At 37.5% G+C, this 24,917-nt stretch overlaps 1 protein-coding gene across 4 annotated transcripts in view; it reads left to right on the forward strand.

Annotated features, from left to right (window-relative positions):
- The window catches only part of LOC149085381 (atrial natriuretic peptide-converting enzyme-like), a 261,184-nt gene extending 240,975 nt beyond the window's left edge, over positions 1 to 20,209 (forward strand). For all 4 annotated transcript variants that reach the window (XM_089233369.1, XM_089233370.1, XM_089233372.1 and 1 more), the window contains 7 exons: positions 2,633 to 2,828; positions 3,697 to 3,786; positions 4,003 to 4,061; positions 9,351 to 9,543; positions 16,747 to 16,991; positions 17,342 to 17,469; positions 19,362 to 20,209. In XM_089233369.1, coding sequence (XP_089089495.1) covers positions 2,633 to 2,828; positions 3,697 to 3,786; positions 4,003 to 4,061; positions 9,351 to 9,543; positions 16,747 to 16,991; positions 17,342 to 17,469; positions 19,362 to 19,535 — 1,085 coding nt within the window. In that variant the 3' untranslated portion in view covers positions 19,536 to 20,209. The remainder of the gene's footprint in view (positions 1 to 2,632; positions 2,829 to 3,696; positions 3,787 to 4,002; positions 4,062 to 9,350; positions 9,544 to 16,746; positions 16,992 to 17,341; positions 17,470 to 19,361) is intronic.
- The last annotated feature ends 4,708 nt before the right edge of the window (positions 20,210 to 24,917 follow it).

Raw genomic sequence — 24,917 nt, forward strand, 5'->3', positions numbered from 1 at the left:
TTTTTTCGTTATTCGCCTTTAAAGTTGAGTAGTCCTTTTTTGAACACCTTGTATAAACACGTAAGACGTTATTTTACGTGTTATAAGTTACGTGTAATACGTGTTGGTATAGGACCTGTACTGTACGATGTAATATTTTATTTTTATGCATATGAAATCCTGAGATTCGGTACGTTTACCACAACGAAGTCCTAAAAGTACTTTTCATTTCAAGGCTTTTATCAACAAATATTTGCATTTATTGATTTATCAATCATGTATCATTAAATAATTATAATTCGTTTATGAATCGGCTACGCACACATACATTTCAGAGTTTTCACATTTCTACCACTATGGAGAAAGTTGGCGTGAAATCTATATTATTACTTCAAACTATCTGATGTCAGTAACGTCGTAACATACTATTCCAGCAGAACCCGGCAAACCTTCGTGCATGGGGGGCCTCGTAATAATCTTGCTTTGAACATCGATTACGGCAGGCTGGTAGAGGTCCAAGTGCAACAATTCAGATGTACTTAGAAGCCAACACACACACACAGTGCTATTAAAATAGTCTTGTTAAGGATTATCCTCAAATATTTTCGTGCTGCAGAATAGTATAAAAAAATCAAATAATATTAAAATATTTTATTTAAAAAATGTGGAATATTCCTAAACCCCAGAGCATTGTACTTCGTGTTATGAATTTTATCGCGCGCGCGCGCGTGCGTGCGTGTACCGAAACCTTAAGAGAATTGCTTCTATTAAACCATATTATTATTCATCGAGACAAAGATTATAGGAAGAACGTTGTTAAAATTGCTGGAGTTATTCATTCAATTCATGTTGCTAAGAAAAAACTCGGTTAATTGATGTTTTATTTTTCTGTAATTATTCAATTACAATCTTGAATGTCAAGACCAAATGAGTCTCAATAAACTAGAAAAATAGTATTTATAACTTAACTAGCATTTAAGTTCAATCACACACACAAGTAAAATTTTTCAATTGAAAGTACAAATTTTTTTATTCGTTTATTAATTACCGTATATACTCGTGTATAGGCCGAGATTTTTTATTCAAAAAAATATTTCATATAGTGGGAGGGTCGGCTTATACACGGGTCAGTTTTTGAGGAAAAATTTCACATCTCGAGTTTATCAACCCCCTCCCCCCATAGCGAAGTACACTAATTCTGGCCCGCAAAGTGGGTTCAACTCGGCCCACGAAAACAAAGCCATGTTTCAGCATCATTGAGGGGCTTTGGCCTATCAATGCACTGAGATCCTACAAGTTGGACACAATTTATGTTACTTGCTATGCAAGATCATCTACGACCCTCATGCACCAAGAGGCAGTGGCCAAGTGACAGCCTGCATTAAGATGGTCCTACGTCAAAGGGGCTTTAAAAAAAGTATCAATCCGCACAACACGATAATTACAACAGCTTGTGGCCCATGAACGGTAGCCAGATCTTATATATTGAAAATTTTGTGCAATCATACCTTTTCTCCCATGCCGCAGCCATGATATGATAGGAAAACGTTTTAATGCTGTCTCGTAAAATGGAGTGAGTAAGAGGGAGGAAGAAAAAATATTTAGAAGGTTTTGATCACTTTTTATTGTGTAAAAAACTTTCACATCTTAGAAATACGCTGTTTTTTGTCAGGTATTATGCCATTTGTGAGTTTGTCATTTGGTTATACCTCTACACCCGTGGTTCAAAACGTGGGAAAACGTCCCACAGGGGATGGCGATATGATTTTTAAGGGGGGGAGAACAATTTGATTTTTTAAGGGAACAGTCACGATTTATGTAAACTCATATTTGATGAAAAAAATTTCTCAGAATTAATTAAAAATTCATATTTAGTGAGAAAATAATTTGAAAATTAATAAAAATTCATATTTTAAAAAATATGACCTCAGAATAAATAAAATTCTTATGTTAAATGTAGGGGTTTACATGTTTTGGGTTTACCCATTAAAACGCTACTACGAGAATCAAGATACCACAACATGACTTATTGGCCGTTGTGATTCATTGAATTTTTTTTGGTTTTTTTTTTTTGGCCCGAACTGTCTTAAAGGTTGAAAACGTGGTCATGCTTTAGAGACCAGGTTATAGGAGCTTTGCTCATCAAGTTATAGGGCTTTCCAGGTTTTGGACTTTTTCCACGTGGATTCTGGGAGTGGGAGGGTGTGGAGCAAGCAGGCTAATCTAAGATTTCAGAAGAGAATCTCTTTAAAGAAATTTCGAGTTTTTTACTTTCAAAAAGAGTTTCAAATTCACAGAAATCGATTGAAACAGCATTTAAAGAATTTTTCCAATATTTTAACTTTTTTTTATATTTTTTTTATATTTTCGATCATTTTGGGCCATATATTCTCCCCCCCCCCCCCGTGTATTTTTTATAGGGGGAGGGCATCAGGATTTTACAAGACGCTTATGTGGGACATGTCGGAAAAAAAGGGTTGGGAAACACCGCTCTTATACTCTCCAAGTAACTACTGTATTTCATCGAAAATCTTCTTCTTTAGTAGGGGAAAGACTTTCTGCTGCAGCTGATTTTGGAATTCATTATCAACTTAATGAAGCTCAATTCTTGTACCTGATAAATTTAGCTTTCTTTTCTTATTTTTCTTTAAAGTGACAATAAGCCCAACTAATTGGACCATGCAAGAAACTTTATACAGCTACACTAAAGACGGTTTCTTAGTTTTCGCCGATTCCGGAGAGACGTCAAGAGTTTGTTCCGATAATTTAAACAACAGTCTACCTGCAATGCGTCGTGATATTATACTTCAAAGTTTGGCTGTTTCTACATGTTCAACTCTCAATTTTGAGTGAGAAATTATTTATTTATTTATTTATTTTTTAGTATACAGGGTGTTCCGTAAGTGCTAATGGAGCCTTTAGCTCATCAACCGTCCGTCGTAGAGGTATAGTTTCAATTTAAAAAATGCTCAAAAGGCGTTCAAAAATTTCCCTGCACCGGTATACGGTGTGTAACAAAATGAAAAATCTAAATTTTTGTACGGTCTCCTTGTCCTCTAACTTCCAATTAGAAAGTTGTTGCCCGGTCTCTCCTGAAGTCAATAAAAAAATGCAAGTTTCAAAGTGCAATATTTGCTGAGATATTCAAATTCAAAAATCGGAGAAAAGTATGGAAAGGAGCTTTGTCCGTTAGTTTTTGCTGTTCTTTCATAACTTTTCTTTGATTTTTGAATTCAAATATGTTAGCGAATATTGCACTTAGAAACATGGAATTTTTTTATTGACTTCAGGAGAGACCGGGCAACAACTTTCTAATTGTAAATTAGAGGACAAAGGGACCGTATAAAAATTTAAATTTTTTTTATTTTGTGACACACTGTATTTTCACTCTCGAAACTGGTACAAGTTCGAACGCCTTTTCAGCATTTCTTAAATTGGAATCATACCTCTACTACGGACGGTTAATGAGATAAAGACCGCATTAGCACCCCTGTATTTATATTCATATTTAAGTATAACTATTTTATGGTCATGTAAATGATTGAATGTTTCCTCAAAAAATAAGATAAAATAAATAAAAACAAATCATAATACTCTCTATATTTTCAGATGAAAATATCTTCCCCAATGGGCGATATGTAAATATTAAAAACTTTTATTTTCTCTACGTTTGTGTATCTCATTATTTATTTACTATTTATCAATCATTTTTCTTAGGGTAACGGAAAACGTAGAAATGAGACGTGACAACAGCGGAAGAACATTCGACCATGTCCAGCTATTGGATCCACTAGCTTCTAGCATATCGTAAAAATATTAGCTTTCTTTTCTATCGATCATTTCATTTATCGGTTATTTCTATTGAGTTATGCATTTTAGAACAACTAAAACAGAAAATAACCTCATGACAAGATGTGTGCATTTGTCCCCACGTACTGTAATCAAAATAGTTATTTATAGTTCAACATACACAAAAGTGTCTTTACGCACATACAAATATACAATCTCGGTTTCATATTTCAGATTCGCTCAAGTGACATGCTACAGTCAAAATATCGTATACGTCAAATGCGGTGCCACGGGTGAGTAAATAACAATTTGTTTTCTTGTTCTACGTACAGGGTGTCCAGTAAGTCCATTAATTTGGCCTTTATCTTATCAACCGTTCGTCGTAGAGGTATGGTTCTGATTTAAAAATTCTCAAAATACAGGGTGTTTCAAAAAGAATCACCCGATTTGAAATGCGTATATTACGAAAAATATTAAACTCAGACACTTAAGATTAATTTTATATTACATGGATAATTATAAAGTTCTTTTACACACCAAATAAATTAAAGGTGCTCAATATGTCCACCTTGGGATGCACGGCATATGTCTATACGATAATCAAATTCGTCCCAAACTTTTGCGAGCATGTTTGCATCCACTGCGAGTGGATTTCTGTGGACAACGTGCGAAACTCTGTCTGATGTGCTCCACATTTTCGTCTGACATGCGGGGACGGCCAGGGGATTTCCCTTAACACAGACAACCCGTGTCTCGAAATTGTTTATACCATCGCCTAATGTTCTGAGAGGTAGGAAGCTCAACACCAGGGTATTGTCGACGGAAATCACTATGAACAGTTGTTACGGACTCACACTTCGCGAAGCTTAGTACACAAAACGATTTCTGTTGTGCAGTCGCCATCTTGACAAACACTGAAGAGTGGTGGTCGAAGGAAGAGCGTTAGCGCTACCTGTCGGCAACTGCGTGAAACTCAAGATTTCCCTCTTTCTACCTATATATTATTCGATCAAGACGGATTAAAAGCTGAATAGTTATGATTTTAATAATCGGATGATTCTTTTTGAAACACCCTGTATGTTCAAGAGTCACTCAGTACCATGGAATAGCTTACCCCCCCCCCCCCCGCCGGGGTAGTAAATTCTAACACAAGTGGCACGTTTAAAAATAAATACGATCATGTTGGGATAAATCGAGAAGCTATCCATACTTAAAATAAGACAACCATAAGAGGGCATTCAAGTATTACGTCAGCATCGAAGGTGGAAGGGGGTTTCGGATTTGCTGACTTTTGATGACAAGGGGGGGAGGGGTGTTTGAAGGTTGCTTACGTCATCAACCACCCCTTTTTAAAGATATGAAATATTCTAAGCTGCTGACGAAATTTTGCTGACAAGGGGGGAGAGGGGTCAGTGTTTTGCTGACAAGGGAGGGAGGGAGGGGGTCAAAAATGGCTGAAAATCTGCTTACGTAATACTTGAATGGCCCCTAAATACTTTTTATGGGCATTATGCACAATATTTTATCATGTATATATTTATTTAAAAATTTAAACGAACAAACAACAAATTACAAGATACAAATATACAATATACAAATACAAATATATAATATAATTTGCAAATACAAACATAAGTTACACAAAGACAACGACACAAAACACACACATATATTACATGCACTATGTAGCCCCAAGGGACTGTATGGTTCTTCCAACAGGCCTATATATGATTTTTATTATATGATTTTCTCTTCTTCAGCAACATTTCTTTTCTTCATTAGATGCATTTTAGTATATATATATACAGGGGTTGGACAGAATAATATGTACACCTGTGAAATGAGACAAAATCTTTATTAATAGGCTGTTGGCCCTCCTTTTTCATTAATTACAGCTTGTATCCGTCGTGGGATGGACAAGTAAAAGTCATGCGCAACAGTCACAGGGATATGTAGCCACTCCTCCTGCAAAAAAGCCACTAATTCAGAACGTGTCTTTGGAGGTGGAACCTGCTGCACATTTTGGCCTGCAAAATACCCCACAAAGGTTCGATTATATTAAGATAAGGGGACCGAGCGGGCCACACGAGGTGTTGCAGTTCATCATGGTGTTCACAAGTCAGTCTCCGACAATTCCAGCAGTGTGAACGGGCGAATTATCTTCTTGGAACACAGGTCGAGAATCGGGGAACAAATATTGCACCATTGGATGAAGGTGGTCGGCCAGAATACTGACATAAACCACTGCATCAGCCCGCCCATCCAGGACAACAAGTGGGCCGAGACCACGGTGAGACATCGCGCCCACAGCATCACTGATCCCCCTCCATGCTTAACAGTAGGAAGGAGACAATCAACGTCATAAGCTTGTGCTGTCGTTCTCCAAACGTAAACACGTCCGTTAGTCTGGAATAATGTGAACGACGATTCGTCTGACCAGATGCCATTCTCCCATTGTTGTTGTGTCCAATTCTTGTGTTGGTGACACCATGTTCGTCGTTTCAAGGCATTGCATGGTGTCACCAATGATTTTGGAATAGTCGCTCTACCGTGTATGTTTGCGGCATGCAGTTCACGGCGGATAGTTTTTGTCGATACACCTTCCTGTAGATGTGTGTTCATCTCAGATATTATCTGGGATGCTGTTGTCTTGTGCTTTCTGGCCACAATCCGCTTCAAAACCCTTCTGTCTCTATCAGTCATCTTCGACTTTCGGCCACTGTTATGCTTGGCAGATGATGTCTTTCCCTGTTTGCTATGTGGCTGGATGTTGGCTGTCATTACCATCGACACAGTACTTCTCCCGACACCAACAAGGGTGGCCGTTTTCGTTACTGTGGCCCCGGCAAAACGGGCCTCTTTCGAAATCTGTGAAGTCAGCCATAACGAAGTTTTAACGCCCCAATAAATATCGCACCCGAACGCTATCACTGCTACGACTAGATTGATATGTGCACATTCTCGCCCGCTAGGTGGCACTCTTCCGCACTAGAGGGCGGGAGTATAATACAGGTTCCCTCGAGTGTTGTTTTTTTCACAGGTGTTGATATTATTTTGTCCAACCCCTGTATGTATATATATAAATTGGTGCAATAATTTATTTCAAAGTGATACATTAATATCTGTGTTTTTGATCATATTAAAAAGATATTGCAATCTGTATTTTTATTACTATATTTGTGTAATTACTAGAGTAGATGAAGTTCATTATTTTTGGTGCGGTGTAAAACAAAAACTTTTTTGAAGTGATGTTTTTTTACTTTTAGGCACTTGATAAATATTTCTATACCTATATATATGATGTTCTATTTTCATTTTTTACTAACCATTCCCGTTTTGATGATAAATTTATAAATTCTATACATGTAATTCTGTCTCAGTGTCAATATGTGGCACTGTATTCTTTTATTATTTATAGGAACATTTATTAGGTCTCTTAATTTATTATATGGATTGTCTAAGTTGCGTATGTTTTTGTAATACGCTCCTCCCCAGACATACATTCTATAATTTATATTTGAATAGACCCATGCACACACACACACACATAGAAGATATCTTTCAAGAAGTTATTATCAACTATGTATTTAAGTTTATAAAAGACTTCTGAGTACATTCTGGGTTTTTTTATCATTTTTTCCTATGTATGTTCCATTTTAGGTTATCTTGTATATAACTATTCCTAAGTATTCATAATTAAATACTCTACCTATTTCTTCACAATTACATTCTGATATAGTTTGAGATTGGCAGTGAGTGTGTAATTTTAAGTGGATTTCTGTACTGTCATTTAAATTTCTTGTTTTTGTGCACATAAATTTAGTTTTTTGTGTATTTATTTTTAATTTATGTTTAATTAGCCAGTGATTTATTTTTGTTAGATCCTTCTCTGTTCTTTAACCAAACTATCTATATTTCTGTATCTTCAACATATAAAACTGTGTCATCTGTAAAAGATATAATGCTACCATTGAGTTTTTACCATATATAGTTTTAGTTTTTATAATTGTGTTTTTAATTGTGTTGCTGTAGTTTAGAAATATATGACATCCATATTTTTTACGGGCATTTTTTTCTCAGCCACCTCGTTGGGCTTTTTCCCTGTTGTAGCCTTGTATTTGTATTTGAAATATTTTGAGAGTGAAAATACAGTGCGGCCGGACGACCATGTTTAAGGAAGGCACGTTCGCCGCGTGTTGCAGCCGAAATGGAAGCGTTAGCGTCCGTATCAGCTGCAGGGACCAGCAGTGCTCGTGAAGCTGCCCAGGCGCTTGAACTTACCACCATCCTCGGTACGCAGTATTTTTCATGCAATCCTTAATCTGTACCCATACAGATTACAGTCGTGCCATGAACTTTTACCAGCGGATACCATACAGAGGGAAGCATTTGCAAGGTGGGATTTCTCCAAAATCGAACAGAATCCCACCTGGGTCTTTAACATCTTGTGGACAGATGAAGCTCATTTTTCGCTTCATGGCGACGTCAATGCCCATAACTGTCGCATCTGGGCGACGTCTAATCCACGTGAGTACACGCAGAAACATTGCATTCCCCAAAAGTGACAGTGTGGTGTGGATAGCCCGAGTGGCATGGTGGTAAGATGCTCGTCTGCCATCGTGAAGGTTCTTGTCAGGGTCCCGGGTTCGAACCCAAGGGAGGATATAGATAAGATATTTTCCCTAACGAATTCGAGGCGACCACCGATAGACAGCGCTTTCACTTCCAACCCATCTCACTAATGGCAGTAAATTGCAATATTGCGATATGGCCAGAGCTGGTGTTTGGTGAAGTAGTAGTGTGGTGTGGATTCAGAGGTTCGTTCATCATAAGACCCTTCTTTGAAACGCAGTGCCCAATAAATGGGTGGAATCGACTACGGTGAATGAGCAGCGTTATTTAACGTTTCTCGAGAAGATCGTGCCATGTTTGCGTGAAAGAGATGCGCTTCCTACCATCACGTTTATGCAAGATGGAGCAACTAGTCACACTGCTACTCCGGTCAAGTCATTCCTGATACAGACGTTCGGGGGAGGCAAAATCATTAGTAGGCGTTGCAGGTTTCCATGGCCTCCTCGGTCTTTAGATTTGACACTGGTAGACTTCTGGTTATGGGGATATTTGAAATCTCGGGTGTATCGATCCGGTCCATCCAATTTGTCGGAACTGAAAGATGCGATTCACCGAGAGGTGTCATGTATACATCCGGACCTGCTGCACTCTGCCGGTGCTGGATTTGCGACTCGCCTACAATGTGTTATGTGGTGGTCAGGTGGAACACATACTGCTGTGGTAAACGATTTGGAGGCATTCTGTTCGTTATTTGCGTATCTTTTCTTTGACTTGTGTACGTCAGCGCCACCTATCGGCTTTTTTTTTAGTTTTTTTCCTGTTAAAAAAAAATACCCGTGACCTAGCGATGCTAACCCTTCAAAGTTTTTATTTCGGTTATTTTTCCGGTTTTTATGAATTTTTAAAGTTTCTACGGACTTTTTGCCCACCCTGTATTATGATCTAATGATGGGCAGTGTAAATATACTGATGATTGATTTAATGAACTTTGATTAACTTTTATTTTCCAGCTTGTGGTATAAGACCAGCTCATACATCGCGGATCACAAGAATCTATTCTCGTCGTCCTCCTCGGGATCGAGCAGCTGCACAACATGGACAATGGCCGTGGCACGTCGCGCTATTTAAAGATGGACAACATAAATGTGATGCTACTCTGATCTCGGACGATTGGGTTTTAGCTTCATCCTCTTGCTTCGAAAAGTAATTTTAAGTTTAAGTTCTTAATTTTAAGTTTATGATTTTGAATTTCCTGGCTGTTTTTTTTTAAACTATGTACTGCATTTAAAGTATTTTGTATTTTTTTTCTAGTAGAATCACCTAATTATTGTAACACTGCCAAAACTACAGTCAAACTCGTAACCACACGTCGGTAAAAACGTCGATAATTTGCAGTGTTGGCTGATCCCCATAGAGAATAATGTTAACGAGCCTTGCTTATAACATCAATGGATATGCCACTAACCCGACCCGAAGCTAAATTTTTTAAATATGAACTAAGCGACACACTTACGGATCACTTAAGTGGCCTGCGACACATTTCCAGATCACTCAAGTGACCCGCTACCCGATTTCAGAGCACTCAAGTGAACCTCGGCATATTTGCAGAAGACTCACGTTACCCGCGGCACATTTCCAGTTCACTTAAGTGACCCGCGGCACGTTTTCAGTTCGCTAAACCCTAGAATGGAACCTAAAAACATCTTTGCTTGTTATATCTATACAAAACTACGTCTCCGACGTATAGGTACCATTCTAGGGCATATTACAGTATCCGCGGCATATTTACAGAGCACTCAAGTGACCCTCAGCACATTTGCAACTGACTCAAGTTACCCGCGGCTCATTTCCAGTTCACAGAAGTTACCCGCAGCATATTTACAGATCCCTTAAGTAGTCCGTGACACGTTTTCAAACCAATAAAGTGTCCCGCTTTCTCCTAAAGATTGAGCATCCTTGCTATAGATATGCATAAAATCGTATTTTTTTTCACTTCTGATGATGGATATTGGACTGCTCAAACGCTACAAGAAGCTGCGAAAGCTTGAAGTCAACACTGCTTTCAAGGGAACGATTTCTTTTATAAATTTGATTTTGTTTTTCTCAAATTAAATAGCATTTATGTCAAAAATATTATTTTTTTCTGCATTGATTCTCGAAGGATTTTTTATGCATTACTATATATGAGAAGTTTAGCATAGAGCTATAAGAATAAATATTTTTCATCTTCGTAAAATATGTTGCTACATAGCCAAACATCTAGAAGATGGAAAAAAAACAGTAAAACGTAAAAATGGGTAGCCCCCGGTGAATCGTTATATATATATATATATATATATATTACACTTTTATAGTGTAATCCCGGCCTAAGGCCGAGGTTACGCTATGAAAGTTTTGTAAACGTTTTTTGATAAAACGTGAAAAATTCAACCAATAAGATCACCGGTTGCATTTGCTCGAATGCAACCGATGCGCCTATTCATTGAATTTTTCAAGTTTTATAAAAGATTTTTTATCAAACTTTTATCGTGTAATCCCGGCCTTAGGTATAATAACCGCGTAAAGGTTTGAAGACTGAAAGGGAAAAAAACTGGTTTGCATATCTTTAGCTTTCGCGATTTCTTTGAATGTTAATACCATTGTTTTTAGCTTCAAAAACGCCTCAAGGAAAACGTTTGGTGTAAGTTCGGTGAATTTAGCAGGATTATGAAGTGACGTAATCAACTGATCAATTTCTAAAGCGTTATAACTGCATAACTACTGGTAAATCAAAAAAAAACAACTGAAAACACTTTTCTATATTAGTTTTTCACAAGAAATCGCATGTATAATTATTGGACAGTCGATAGTATCCACCCTGTATATATACTTTTATATGTTTCTACTGTATTATTGAATTTCGTACACGCGAAACACAATTCTTACGACATCAACATTCTTTCTTGGTTTCCCTTTCGAACAGAAAATACAGTATTTAGTTATATATTAAATATATCAAATATAAATATTTATATCCACCTTGCAAATCAAGAGAAAAAATTTAACCTTGGAAAAAATAGATATAAATTTGGTATTGAGTATTTCTTTGAAGCATCATACGAAATCTGCGTCAAAGTTCCGATTTTTGATTTCAACTACTATGGAAATCGAGAGAAGGAAAAAGAAGATATAAAAAACTTTTTCACAGGTTTCCGTAGCACCATTTGATATACGTGAACGTTTGCGTTTATCCATATAAAAAAAAAATGTCTGCATATTTTTCTATAAAATGAGTCAATGTCCGGGAAAAAAGGGCGCTTCGAAGCAGGTAAAAATTTCGGTACAAAAGAAATCTTCAGCCGTTTTAAAAGTGTTAGGAATTTTTAAATAATAAAAATATTTTCACAGTTATTTAGATCGTCAAATGAATTCGACGACAGTGAGCGTATGCTAACAAATGAGGTCTAGATCACATCAAGAAAAAAAATTGAATGACCATCAAAGATTAGAGCCATGTATAAGGACAGGCCATCGATATAATACAGTAGAGTCCGCTAATGTGTAGGTATTATGTATATACAGCGGAACCTCGCTTATACGACTTTCGCATTTATACGATGTTTGGCTTCGGTCGCAATTGGTTGCTATACATTTTAATGTTAAAATGTTTTTGTTACAGCAAAGGTGATACACCGGTGGTTATGCATAATCACCAATCGTCCCTACAAAAAAAGTTTGTTTAAATTTCACTACATTTATCACTTTTACTCACCATTATGCATAATTTCCAAATAAACTCGGAAAGTGATAAATATGGAAAATTTATATCAAATTTATTAATTATTTTTGCTCGTACATGATACGTGTGATGCATATATTTTTTGGATTAAAAATTAAATAAAATTAAAATAAGTGTGAAGGAGATAAAAACATTCATATAACAATATTATCAGCCTCGTAAATTCTTACAATCTTCACACGTATCAACAAACAAAACCAACATTACCATTTGAATTCACCATCCTGGACCATAGTAATGTTCAGTTAATTAAGTAATTAATTGACGATTTATCATATTTGTCAATACGAGCTTGGGATTAAACATAATCTTAGTTGAATATGATAAATACCCGGTATAATATGAGAAAAAATTAATAAATTTGAGTTCGAAAAAAATTAGAGTTTGCCTGATTTTACTGTCCGCTATCGAGTGCATCCGCTAACGGCGAGTGAAGTACATTAAAGCTCTATTCCACGGGACCGGGTGATTAGAAATGTGTCCGTTCATAGGAGGTTTACAGAAGTTGTCCGTTAGGGGAGGGCAAAATGCACTCCTAACAATGAGAGCCGCTGACTGTCATCGAAAAGTGTTTCCCACGGATGAGGTGTCCATAGCTTTGAAATTTCAATGTCGCAAGAAAAATCATTAACACTGATTGAAAATATAACAGTTTATTCTCTGATGCAGAGTCAGAGATATTAATACCATATTCTCGGATAAAAAAACGTCATAGCAAGAAATAAATTTTATCTATATGGAGGCGATCGATTGCCCAGCATTAGCAAAGGTGATCATTGGCAATCGGAAAAACCCTCATCCCAGGCCCGTCATTTGGCTGACTTTTGAAAATACACTGAAAATTTTATATACAGGGTGATTATAAAAAAAACTATCCCGACATATGGGCCCCTAACTATCATACCATTCACAGAAACTGAATGAAATTTTGGCATAAGGTATTTTGATGTATGCGCTCAAGAATGATATGGAAAACAACAGTGTCACTCTAACAGTTACGGTTACAGTGAGAAAATTTCGAAAATATCAAATGGCAACACCAAGTTTTTTGTATTGGAATGTGATCTCCATTGTGAAAAACCCTAAATAGCGTTCGAACGGCAACTGTAGCATGAAAATCACCGGCTGTAGATAGGCTAAAAGTGAGGACAACCAATAAGGACAGAGAAGCAGCATAAAATAAAGCATTTTATTGTGTTTCACAAATTTTCCACATGACCTTGTGGAGGACTAATCAGGCTGGGATCTCAGCCGAAGAAACGGTGTGACGAATGAAACGAACATTAATGCTCACGGCAAAGTCCTTTTTACTTTTTCCTTGCCTAGCTCCGGGGATTTTCGTGCTACATTCCAACGCTATTTAGTGTTTTTCAGTATGGAGGTCGCATTCCAATACAAAAAACTTGGTGTTGCCATTTGATATTTCCGAAATTTTCTCACTATAACCGTAACTGTTAGAGTGACACTGTTGTTTTCCATATCATTCTTGAGCGCATACCTCAAAATACCTTATGCCAAAATTTCATTCAGTTTCTGTGAATGGTATGATAGTTAGGGGCCCATATGTCGGGATAGTTTTTTTATAATCACCCCGTATATATAATTATAAATATAATTGAATACATGTTCTTTGCCCCCCGGAAAAAGTTGAAATGACGGCCATTCCTCATCCTTGACTTTTAAAAAATATACACATGGATGTCCCATAAATTCGTAAATAGCTAGTTTAAAAATTCATAAAAATTAAAGGAATTGTTATTTGAATGCACTTTGCGAGAACGTTATTCTCATGAAAGGTGACTATCTCTATACAGAAGTGTAAATTTTTGTCGATAGAGCAGGGCCGTCTTAAGAACACGTGAGCCCCGGGCCAAGTGATTTTATGAGGCCCTACTAGCATGGGCGGAGATACGGGGGGGGGGAGGCCCAGCATCAAAGGTGAAGCCGATTGATCTGATTTATTTGCGTATATATAAATTGACATCATCATCATCATCATCATCATGCGCGCCCCCCACCCCAGACTTTCAAGTCTATCACCGCCTATGCCAACCAGGCAAATTTACATAAATATTCCTCGAAAATTCAACTACATCTCATATTTGTGAGGCATTTATTCTCTTGAGGCCCCTATAGGCCGTACCTTTCTTTCTTTCAAACCGAGCACAACTCAGGTCTATCACCATCTATGACTGAATTACTACCTAGTGAGTTGTGCCGCAAGTGTAACTGAGTTTGCACCTAAGAGTCTGAATGCGTATGTAGTGTTGTTTGATTTTTCAGTGCTGCCACCTATATTTCAGAAGTGAAACGAGTGATGTGTTATGATTGAATTACATTTGTACTGTTTGTAGCTCTGTTGCTCTGTGGCGAGACTCTTTAAAGGGGAGATCGGCTCGCATTCGCGCCTTGAAGTTGGGAACCACAGAAAACCAACTCACCTAGGTCGTACCTGGGTGGGCCCATGCGTTAAGGCGGCACTGCATGAAAGCACATCGCGCAGAATTCTGGACCCGAACATTTCTTCAATCTCTTCTACGTCCGAATCGTTTGTACGGCTTCAGCTGGCAATTACTGGCTGAGAAAATATTTCACCAATACTGCTCTATTGACCAATGAAAACCTTATACAAACGCCAATAACAGGAAAATTCAGAAATCGTACACACTGCATTGTATAGGACTTTGATTTGCATATTTCCAGTGATTTGCTATCGTTCCCGTCCTCTATAAACAAAAATTTTAACTAAATTTCTATTGTTCTGCACAAAAAGATCCCTCTTCGTGAGAATATATTTTTCGCAAACCGCATTCAAATATACGTATTAATTCCTTCTATTTTTATGAATTTTTAAACTGTATAAGAATATATATATATATATATATATATATATATATATATATATATATATATATATATATATATATATATATATATATATATATATATATATATATATATATATATATATATATATATATATATATATATATATATATATATATATATATATACACACACACACACTATAGGTATGTGTTGTATACTACGGGGGTTTTACGAAGAGTGTCCGAAAGAAATAGAAATTCTAGTTTTCTAAAATTGAGGTAAATTATGAAAAATAATCATCAAAGAAAAAGAGAAGGAAAAATCAAGCGATATATAAAATTATTATTAGGGTGAATATGAAAGCTTACATTTTTACGCGGCACTCAATCAAAAAATACCAATTAAAATAAAATTTAATAAAATTTTTAATCGCATTTTACATTTTGAGCTCATTTCGGCATTGATGCTTCTTAGCAACACCTAAACATTCGATTTTTACTTGTGAGACGTCCATGAAGTTTCTATAGTTACTAGCAGAAGTGCTCAAATGTCTATTTCTTGACAAGCCAAGCAAGAACGATTTTGAAGAGAAATACAATGCGTGAGGGAGACATATTGCTGTGCATACTTCAACAATGATAGAAAAGTGAGTGGACAAATACAATAAATGACATTTTTAAACTATTCAAAATCTACATAACTCATATAATTACAGTGTGTTGTTACCTAAAGAGCAACATCCCATTAATATTGACAATATTTTTTTGTTATGTAATAGTATTCAGGGTACGCGTCATATGCTTAATATAACTCTTCAAAATTTTTCTCCTCTGGATATTTCAATGTTTGCCAATTAAAGGGTTAAGGAACAGTGGAAAATATCAAGAATTTTAATCATCGATAATCATCAAATATTACGGGATTATTCTTTTTTCGGCGTAATAAATCCTAAATTTTACCATAGAATGAATCCATCACAGTTAAAACAACAACAAAAAATTCCCTTTTTATCATATTTTACTTTCATTTCCGGATGCTGTTTGTGAAACACCCGGTATAGGTTCGTCTGATGAACCATTAAAACCCTCCAAGTATGCCTTCAATTTATGCATTGATGCAAAAGTTTAAAGACACCAGAAATGTTGAGCATGTGAAAAATTAGGGCCCACCATCGACATCAGAAGAAAGTGTCGAGCGAATCAGAGACGCATTTCAGTCGAACATGAACGAGGCAGCCCCAAATGTAATGTTTGGTGTGGTCTTTTACACGACGCTCTTTTTCTTCTGTAATTAACACTTGGTGAGAAATCGAGAAATTCACATGCTCAGTATTTCCTGTGTCTTTAAACTTCTGCATCCATGCATAAATCGAAGGCACACTTGGTGAATTTCTATAGCACATCAGGCGAAACTTTCTTTGCACGGTTTTTGGTGATCTCGTTTCCATATACAAGTACATTGCGCTTTCACTTGCGCGGTCGCCATTTTCGTTTCTTATTACAGCTGCCGAGCCACTAGCGCCGTCTACCTCAGGCAATTGATACTAAAAAACTGTTAGATTTCTTCATTCTTTTGTCGCAAACTGCATTTCATTTCACTTTTTCGTATTTTTATTATTAATTTTTAGAATAATAAATATCTTTCTCGGACAACCTATATTGTAATAAGCATGATGTTCAAATTATCAAGACACTCACAAAAAATGTCAAAGTGTTTTTCATATTTTTGTAGTACATATAACAATAAACATAAAATGTTTCCCACAAAAAATTGAAAATTCCAATAACATTTTCTTGCAGAAATTCTAATTCTCTCTGGACAGCTCATATAGGAGTGGTAAGACTTTCGTCTAGATCGCCGTTTGATCAGGAATCACGCATTACTGGAATGGTGAGGTCCCCGATCGGTGGTGGAGCAATTACTTTATTAAGGCTTGAAACTCCCATCAATGGCTCTGATTATGTAAGACCAGCTTGTTTGCCTACACATGATTATACCACATCTAGAGACGTACTTTGTATCACTCTTTGGTGGAGTACAACAAGTAAGCAATTACTCTTTCTTTATCCCTAATTTGATTTTTTTGAAAATAAAAAATATGAGTTCCCTATATAGCTTGAATTCATGATTAAGGTGAAACAATCGATACCATATACTGTACTTCCTGTTATGCAGCACTCATAATACAGCTTATCTCTGTGTAAATAATACATGTATATTACAGTAAATGTGATAAATCTGTTATTATATGCATGATCGCCCGATTTTTATCGGTTAATATTGACCAAAATGGCCGCGATTATACATAATAACCGAATTTATCCCATTTACCGTAACATATATACTCATAAATTTGTTCTTTTTTTTTTTTAATATTCTCAAATTTATTTTCAGAGCTGCATTTACACGAGATGAAACTCAACACTACATCAGGACATAACTGCAGTGAAAATTTGAATTCGTCCTCTCAAAATGAAATAGTGTGTGCCACGAACGACAACGCCCATGCTGAAGAATGCCAGGTAACAAACATATCGCTTCGTAATAAGTGCAATAAATATCAAATTAAAATAATAATTAAACTTTAGTTGGTTGTAAATTAATTCATACGGTCGACGCTCCTTATACCGACCATGATCGTTCCGTCGAAACGGACGTTATAATGGGTGGTCGTTATATCGAAAGGCAAACATATATGACAGTCATTAGTAGGGTCATCAGTCATTAGTTTGAGGTCCCCATTCAACTCGGGGCCCTGAGGCATAGCCCCGGTTTCCCCAGTCTAGTTACGAGATTGCGTACTTACAAAAAACTGGCGTTTCATGCAGCTTTCAAGCTGGCAGACTACTATAAATTCATTCACTCATAGAACTTTACCCCAGTCTCCGTATACTGTACATCATCTATGTATATTGTGGCATCTTAAACCTTCAGTTGTGGTCATCGTAACCTTCTACTGTGGCTTATGAACACGTATATTTATCTTTACATACAAACAGGGCCGTCTTAAGCGCATCATAGGACCCCCTGGGCCAAGTGATTTTTCTGAAGCCCTACCTGAAAAATTCGCAAAAATTTCAACCAGTTCTCATTTTTGTGAGCCCCGTTTCTCTTTAGGCCCCCGGGCCTTGTCCGGTGGACCAATGCGTTAAGACGGCACTACATACAAATAGCATCATGAAAACCCGTTTGGAGTGCACACGGGAGGGATCGAACTAGACATTTTTCCTCAAGACACTTTTTCCCCTATTTTTAAGATTTTTAGGCCATAAAAATCCGAGCCCTATTCCATAACGTGGGGTCGTTTTAATGAGCGTCGACTATTACGTTTTGAAAAGAAATGAAATAGAACATTTTTGAAAATACAGTGATATCTCGGCTAACGAACATTTTAGTTGATATGAATGCATGCGCTAACAGAAAAAACCCTCGTCGTAAGATAAGTTTTCGTGCCAATGGAAATTTATCCAATGAGTAACTGTCGCGAAAGCAAATTAATATATTTTGAAACCCCTCAAAATCGCTTTCCAAACGCACACCTCTCTTACTCTTTCAGAAAGATTTTGAGCCATTTCATGTGAAAAGAATGCTTAAGTTAAGAGAAAATGCATTGAAAAGAAGCTTCAGATTTAAATGGTTTCGATGCATAACAGTAAGACTCAATACCAAACCGAACAGTCTGGACATTCAAAGAACTTGTTTTCCATCTGCATGTGTGTGTGAGAGAGAAATGAGGTGTATATCACATAGACACCATCTCACACTTTTCCATCATGGCTCAAGAACTCGACTGCATAGTGTAAAATAAAAGATATGTTCAGTATTTCGTGGTTCTATAAATCATCTTCATCCAATTGTGAAGTTATTTATCTCAACCTTCGGTCAGTGTATTTTTTTATAGTGTTTCTCAGTGTTTCGTGAAACTTGCATTCAAGTGTTTGACCGTTTCTGGAACAAATTAAATGATTTTCCATAGAAACCTATGGAAATCGCGTTTCAGCTAACGAACGTGATTCTGGAACGAATCATCTTCGTTTACCGGGGTATTACCGTAAATTAAATATTTTTCTCTTACAGTATGTTTTTACGTGCTTGCAAAGCATGTTTTCAATGAAAAACAAGAAGTTCGAGCCTTGGTGAAAGTAAATGAAGTTCTTTCAATGAAGTTCTTCAATTACTTCATTTTTATTTCAATCATTGTTATTTCGAGATTTTAAAGTATTTGAGCTCTTCTTGGGGAAAAGAAATCACCTCGTTCATTTTTACAGTACTGTATAGTGAATTTACACTTATTGATTTTCATGTGTGAAAAAATTATTAATGGTGCTTATCAAAAATGGCATACTTATTGAATTATACGTATAAGTGTTTTTTATTTTTAAAATGTGCAAATATTTTTTTTCATTTTCCTTAGGGAGAAGAGGCAACAGGCAGTCCACTTCTTTGTAACGTCAATGAAAAATGGTTCATAATGGGTGTTAGCAACCAAAGAGTATTGTGCTCAACTAAGAAAACACGCGTCTTTCTCCAAACGTACGAACACGTTCAGTGGATTCATCACACTTTCGACTCTCTGCGAAGTCGTTAAAATAATGCGTATTGTGATGTTTGCACTGACACAATCACCAGAAAAATAAACCGTCACACAGTATCAACAAAGAGAAAGAAACCAATGTACAAATTTCGGGAAAACGTTTGCGTGGAGCCAAAATATATTTAAAAAATAAATACTGCTAGTGAAAATGCAGTCAAGAACTCGCCATTCGGATCTTCCTGTTCTTGATGGACTCAGTCAGCAAACAAGTAGGTTTGCGTATAGTGTCCAATGTACTATTTGATGTTCGTGTTCGTTCCTGCAAAACGTGATTTTAGGGCTTCAGGCAAGCTCCGGAATTGTGAAGCCATGATAAATATACAACTGTTGATGTTGACTTTACAAACATGAAGATTTTATGTCAAATGTCCATTATCACATCATAAATTCATACCCCACCCATCTTCATTTAATCTTCGTTAGTTTTTGGAGCGGGGTATGTAACTACATGCTTCACAGGACAGGAAAGTGTGCTCTCATTACCAATGTCAAATATCATTCATGAATATTATTATGCTGTAAGCTCCTGCTATTTTCCTTTACAAAAAGCTGCTCTCATTTGTGTGGAATGATATTTACATACGGTATTTTTATTCAACGCTTCATGAGCTTCTTGTTTGCCGATGAGTTTATGTAAAAAATAAAAGATTTCGTTTGTGATGTGTAAACGAATTATGTTTATTATTTGTACTCGCCACCAACTGCTCTTTCCATGTTCTTGAATATAAGTTCAAACAATGTTCACCCCCCAAGTGGGTAATATCAACCTTGGGGAGCGATGGTTTGGATTAATGGGGGTGGAGGCAATAGAAGAAGCTACAGGTACAACATGGGATCCTATAGGTTGGTGAAGGGGGGATGAGATAAATAAGTTTGGAAAACTGAGTTAAAAGTTAATATAATAACACTCAGACCACATCTAGCAACATTGATTGCAATTGATCTTCCGGAAAAGTCGTAGAATGCTATACATGTATGATGAGGTAATCAAAACTTTAGATTAGGACGGAATAATTTCATAAATGCTCTTGATCTTTTGTAGAGATAGGTGCCATATCCTACTTATACACAGTCCTCCTTCATTATTGAAATTTTTCTTGTGTTTATACAGGACGTCTCAATGAGTATGCAGTGTCAGATTTCTACAGATCCCGATAGAGATCATCGAGATGAGCATTTTGATATACATGGGAAGGGGGTAGTTTCTGAATATAGCATCATGGTCTAATTGTGACTATGAAAATCTATAGACCTGACGCTATATCTAGCCACTCCTGTTCCTACATCAAAATGCTCGTTTCGATATCTATCGGAATCTGCAAAAATCTGACGCTGCTACTAATCCAAAAAAACAATTATGGCTCCCCGCTTGGCTGTCCTCATGGGGGAATATAAGCTGGCTACCCCAAAAAGGGTGTAAGCCATGGTGATTCCGACACTGCTTACCCAATGGGACAACTTTTATATCTCTAAACCAGTAATTCCCAACGTGGGCGTTAACGCCCCCTGGGGGGAGATGGAAAGTTCCAGGGAGGCGGTAGAAGCCACGGGTATAACATAGGATCCTATGGGTCTGATTGCGTTGGGGGGCGATGGGACAAAAAGGTTTGGAAACTGCTCTAGAGTCTAGACTATCACGGTTCGGTCAAGTATAGTACAGAGAGAATTGGAAGACCATGTTTCTACTGACGTCCGCTCTTCTGAATCACACTACATGCTATGCCAAACTCAATCATGAAACAGCAGAGGTATGCAAACACATAAGATTTTCTTTTCCCCGATATGGATTTAATTTAAAATAGAGTAAAATCAATTCACATATATATATATGAATTGACTGATATGAGCTGGCTGATGTGAAGATATATTTAGGAGAGAGAAAATTCTATTGTCCTTACGGGGAATTGAACCCACGTCCTCTCTCTTGCCGGGAGAGCGCCCTAGACCACAAAGGCAACGAATATCTCAATCTTTCCTTGGAGCTCGTGTGCACTGAACGGGACCGTGCATGGACGATCGGACCTAATTCAGGCAAAGCTCACAACTGCTGACACTGCTACCAGATGATGACTTATCCGAGGATGATGTCACTTTCTGCTATCCATACAAAGGTTTTTAATAGCTGGCAACGTATGGATAGCGGAGAGTGACATCATCCTCTAATAAGTCACCATCTGGTGGCGATGTCAGCAATTGTGAGCTTTGGCCTGAATTGTACGGTCACGTTCATTGCACACGAGCTCCAAGGAAAGATTGAGATATTCGTTGCCTTTGTAGTTTAGTCAGGGTTGGTTAACCATTAAGCAAAATAGGCAAGTGCTTAGGGCATCAACAGAAAAGGGGTACCACAAAAAAATGATATAGTGCATTGTTTTTAAATGTACATTTTTTTTCCCCAGCATCATAACCATCAGGTACAAAATCCTAAAATTTTGAGAGCACTTTGATTGTACAGTTGAAGATCTTTGTCGAAAGTTTGACCAAGGCTGAAACAGAGGAAGGGCAGGAGGGAGGTGTCTGATCCCAGGGCTTTGGACCAGGAAGGGTGCTGAGTTTGTACTTTTTCTTAATTCAAAATTGTGGGGGGGGGGGCACCAAAGTGGATACAGATCTCCCAAGTAACAGGGTAAATTTTAGTTTCTAGTTGCGACCGTCAAGGTGACACAAAAGCATAGAAACTAACTTAATTGCGAACAAGAACTCGTGTCAATGCTCAGTTTTTTGATTGAAATTTTAATCTATTTTCATAAAATATGCCCCCTCCCCACGTAAAACAAATTTTTCTACGCCCCCTCCCAGCTATCAATTTGCATACTTACTCTCTCCAAAACTTTAACCTGATCAAATTATGATGCCTACCTGGCATTCGAGGCTCCCGAGTGGTGGAATCATAGGCCTTGAGTGAAATGATTTTTCTGAACCCCCGCCTCCCACTGAAAACTACCGGCTTACCAATTTACATACTTGTTCTTAAAAATCGTGAACAGATCTAATTGTCATGACTCATGCGTTAAGATTAAAAGTAAAATGGACGGTGGGGGGGGAACCAAAATCTCTTGCTTGCTTAGGGCCTTCATATGGGTTAATCCGGCCGAGTCTAGTGGTCTAGGGCGCTCTCCCGGCAGAGGAGTGGATTTGATTCCCCGCAAAAGGGCACAGTGGAATTTTCTCTCTTTCCTAAATATGTCTTCGCATCAGTCAGCTGTTAAAAACATTCGTAAAAAAGTATAGTTGAATCCATCAAAAAAATTATTGTCGGGAAAAAAATGCAACAATCAAATTACGACTCCCTAATCAAAAAATGTGAATTAGTGAAATTTGTGCCTTTTCTGTAACACAGAAAAAGAAATTTACCCGGTAAAAATTTAACGAAAATTCGCTGAGATTTCATCAATGAAATTCTTCATTAGTATCAAACTTTTTAAAAGTGTCATTTCACTCAATTGAATCCTACTTTATCATTTTTTGTAAGGAGCATAAATAGAAATTTTAATCCATGTTATATAGATATATATATACAAAGCCTTAGCGAGGGGGAGGAACTAGGGAGTCTGGTCACCCCCCCCCCCTCCCGAAATGTGAGAAAATGGACAGAAAAAGATGACCAAATCCATTGTTCTATCACTTTGGTCTTCCCCAAACTAAATTTCTGGCTACGGGCCTGTATATATATATGAACATAGTAAGTGTGTATAGACTGTTATTGCAACGTCCCTTATGGGAGTTGCTTGCCCGGTTCGAAATATCCAGCAATAAAGTGGCAAACGACAAGTGGAAAATGATTAGAAACAAACTTTCGCATGAAATATTATTTATTCAATTATATGGGTTAGTTAATTTTAACAATGGATTAGTATATCTTGGAGCCCTCTATTTGACGTTAGCAGTAAAGATACTGGCTCACCAATTGATGATCAACAACAGTCAACTTGTGCAGTGATCGGACATCCGATGTTGTTAGCTTTTCCGTAAATACCAGAGGAGTTCTCAGTTGAGAACCGGAACACCTTGATCAGTTCCTGGGGGCCTCTCGGTTGAGGGCCGGACCACCTTGCTCAGCTCCGGGGGGCCTCTTGGTTGAGGGCCGAACCACCTTGATCAGCTCCAGGGGGCCTCTCGGTTGAGGGCCGAACCACCTTGATCAGCTCCGGGGGCCTCTCGGTTGAGGGCCGGACCACCTCGATCAGCAATGAAGAACTTTGACTGTGAAGATTGTTTTATATTTTGATTCCGGACCTGCCGGAAAACGGATTCAAATAATGTAGATTATTGCATTTTAACAATTCAGCCTAAGGCCAATAGATACGGTAGTAAGACGGTGAACCGTCCTACTAGAGGGCTTCAGTTGAACAGAACAAGATTAGACGAACGCAATGTGAGAGACAAAGAGGGAGGAATTTATACTCCCCTTTTACAAGAAGTTTGGGACCACATGTCCTCGCATGGCCTTTTCGCCTCAACAAAATTATCGAATTTGCATATTCATGCGTCACTATTATAAACATTACAATTTAATTACATTGGAATCTGGCAACATGACATAATCCGGAGAGCTGATCAGACTCTCCCGATTATGTAAACATTACCAACATAACAATATGAAATGAATTGTTCCGACGGAGGTCTGCAGCCCCCCGCCGAAAATAAGTGAGTACAACACTATATTTTCGTATCCGCACAACGAGACTTGCAATAACTCCCCCGGGAAGTTCTTCGATAAAAATAATTTAAACTGGGCTAAGCCTCGCCCAACTATACATATATTGGATCAAACCCCTCCACGAAAATAGCGGCATCGTCGTCATGAGGGAAATTAATTTATGTGGGACATCAGTAGCCCGACCTCTGGCCCGTTCTCGTTCGACAGCCGAAAGACCCCACCCGCCGACTGCCGAACTAATCGAACACACTGGCCCTTACCGGTTCGCCAGTGGGTCCTCGGGTGGTTTCCGGTAACTGAGAGGTCCCTGGGGTCTAAAATAAGAAGGAATTTCCCACATAACGACAAGACCACCATTAACGTAGAGGGATCGGATCCCGATACGTTACATTCCCCCTCACCACGGAAGAATTTTTCCCAAAAAAAAAATTCTATAGGTTAAAAAAAGTTAATTTACAGAAATACTTGCAAAAACTATGTTAACATATCACCTGGTATATTAAACTTCCCACTAAAGGAAAAGTTATCGACAGCCAAATCAGTATCCCGATTTTGTAAGTATCGCGAAATTTCAACACTGCTTCTGAATTTTGTCCCTTCGGGAGAGTAATAATAGACGTCAATACGAGGTTCTTTTTTCCTCTTAACGAGAACCCTTTGCCACCCTCTCTGAATCGGAACCAAAAACTTAGAGTAACCTACGGAAGATTTAATGA

Source organism: Pholcus phalangioides, unplaced genomic scaffold (assembly GCF_987345545.1).
Source record: "Pholcus phalangioides strain wild (caught in Gottingen) unplaced genomic scaffold, Ppha-v1.0 ptg000007l_1, whole genome shotgun sequence".
Classification (NCBI taxonomy): Eukaryota; Metazoa; Arthropoda; class Arachnida; order Araneae; family Pholcidae; genus Pholcus; species Pholcus phalangioides.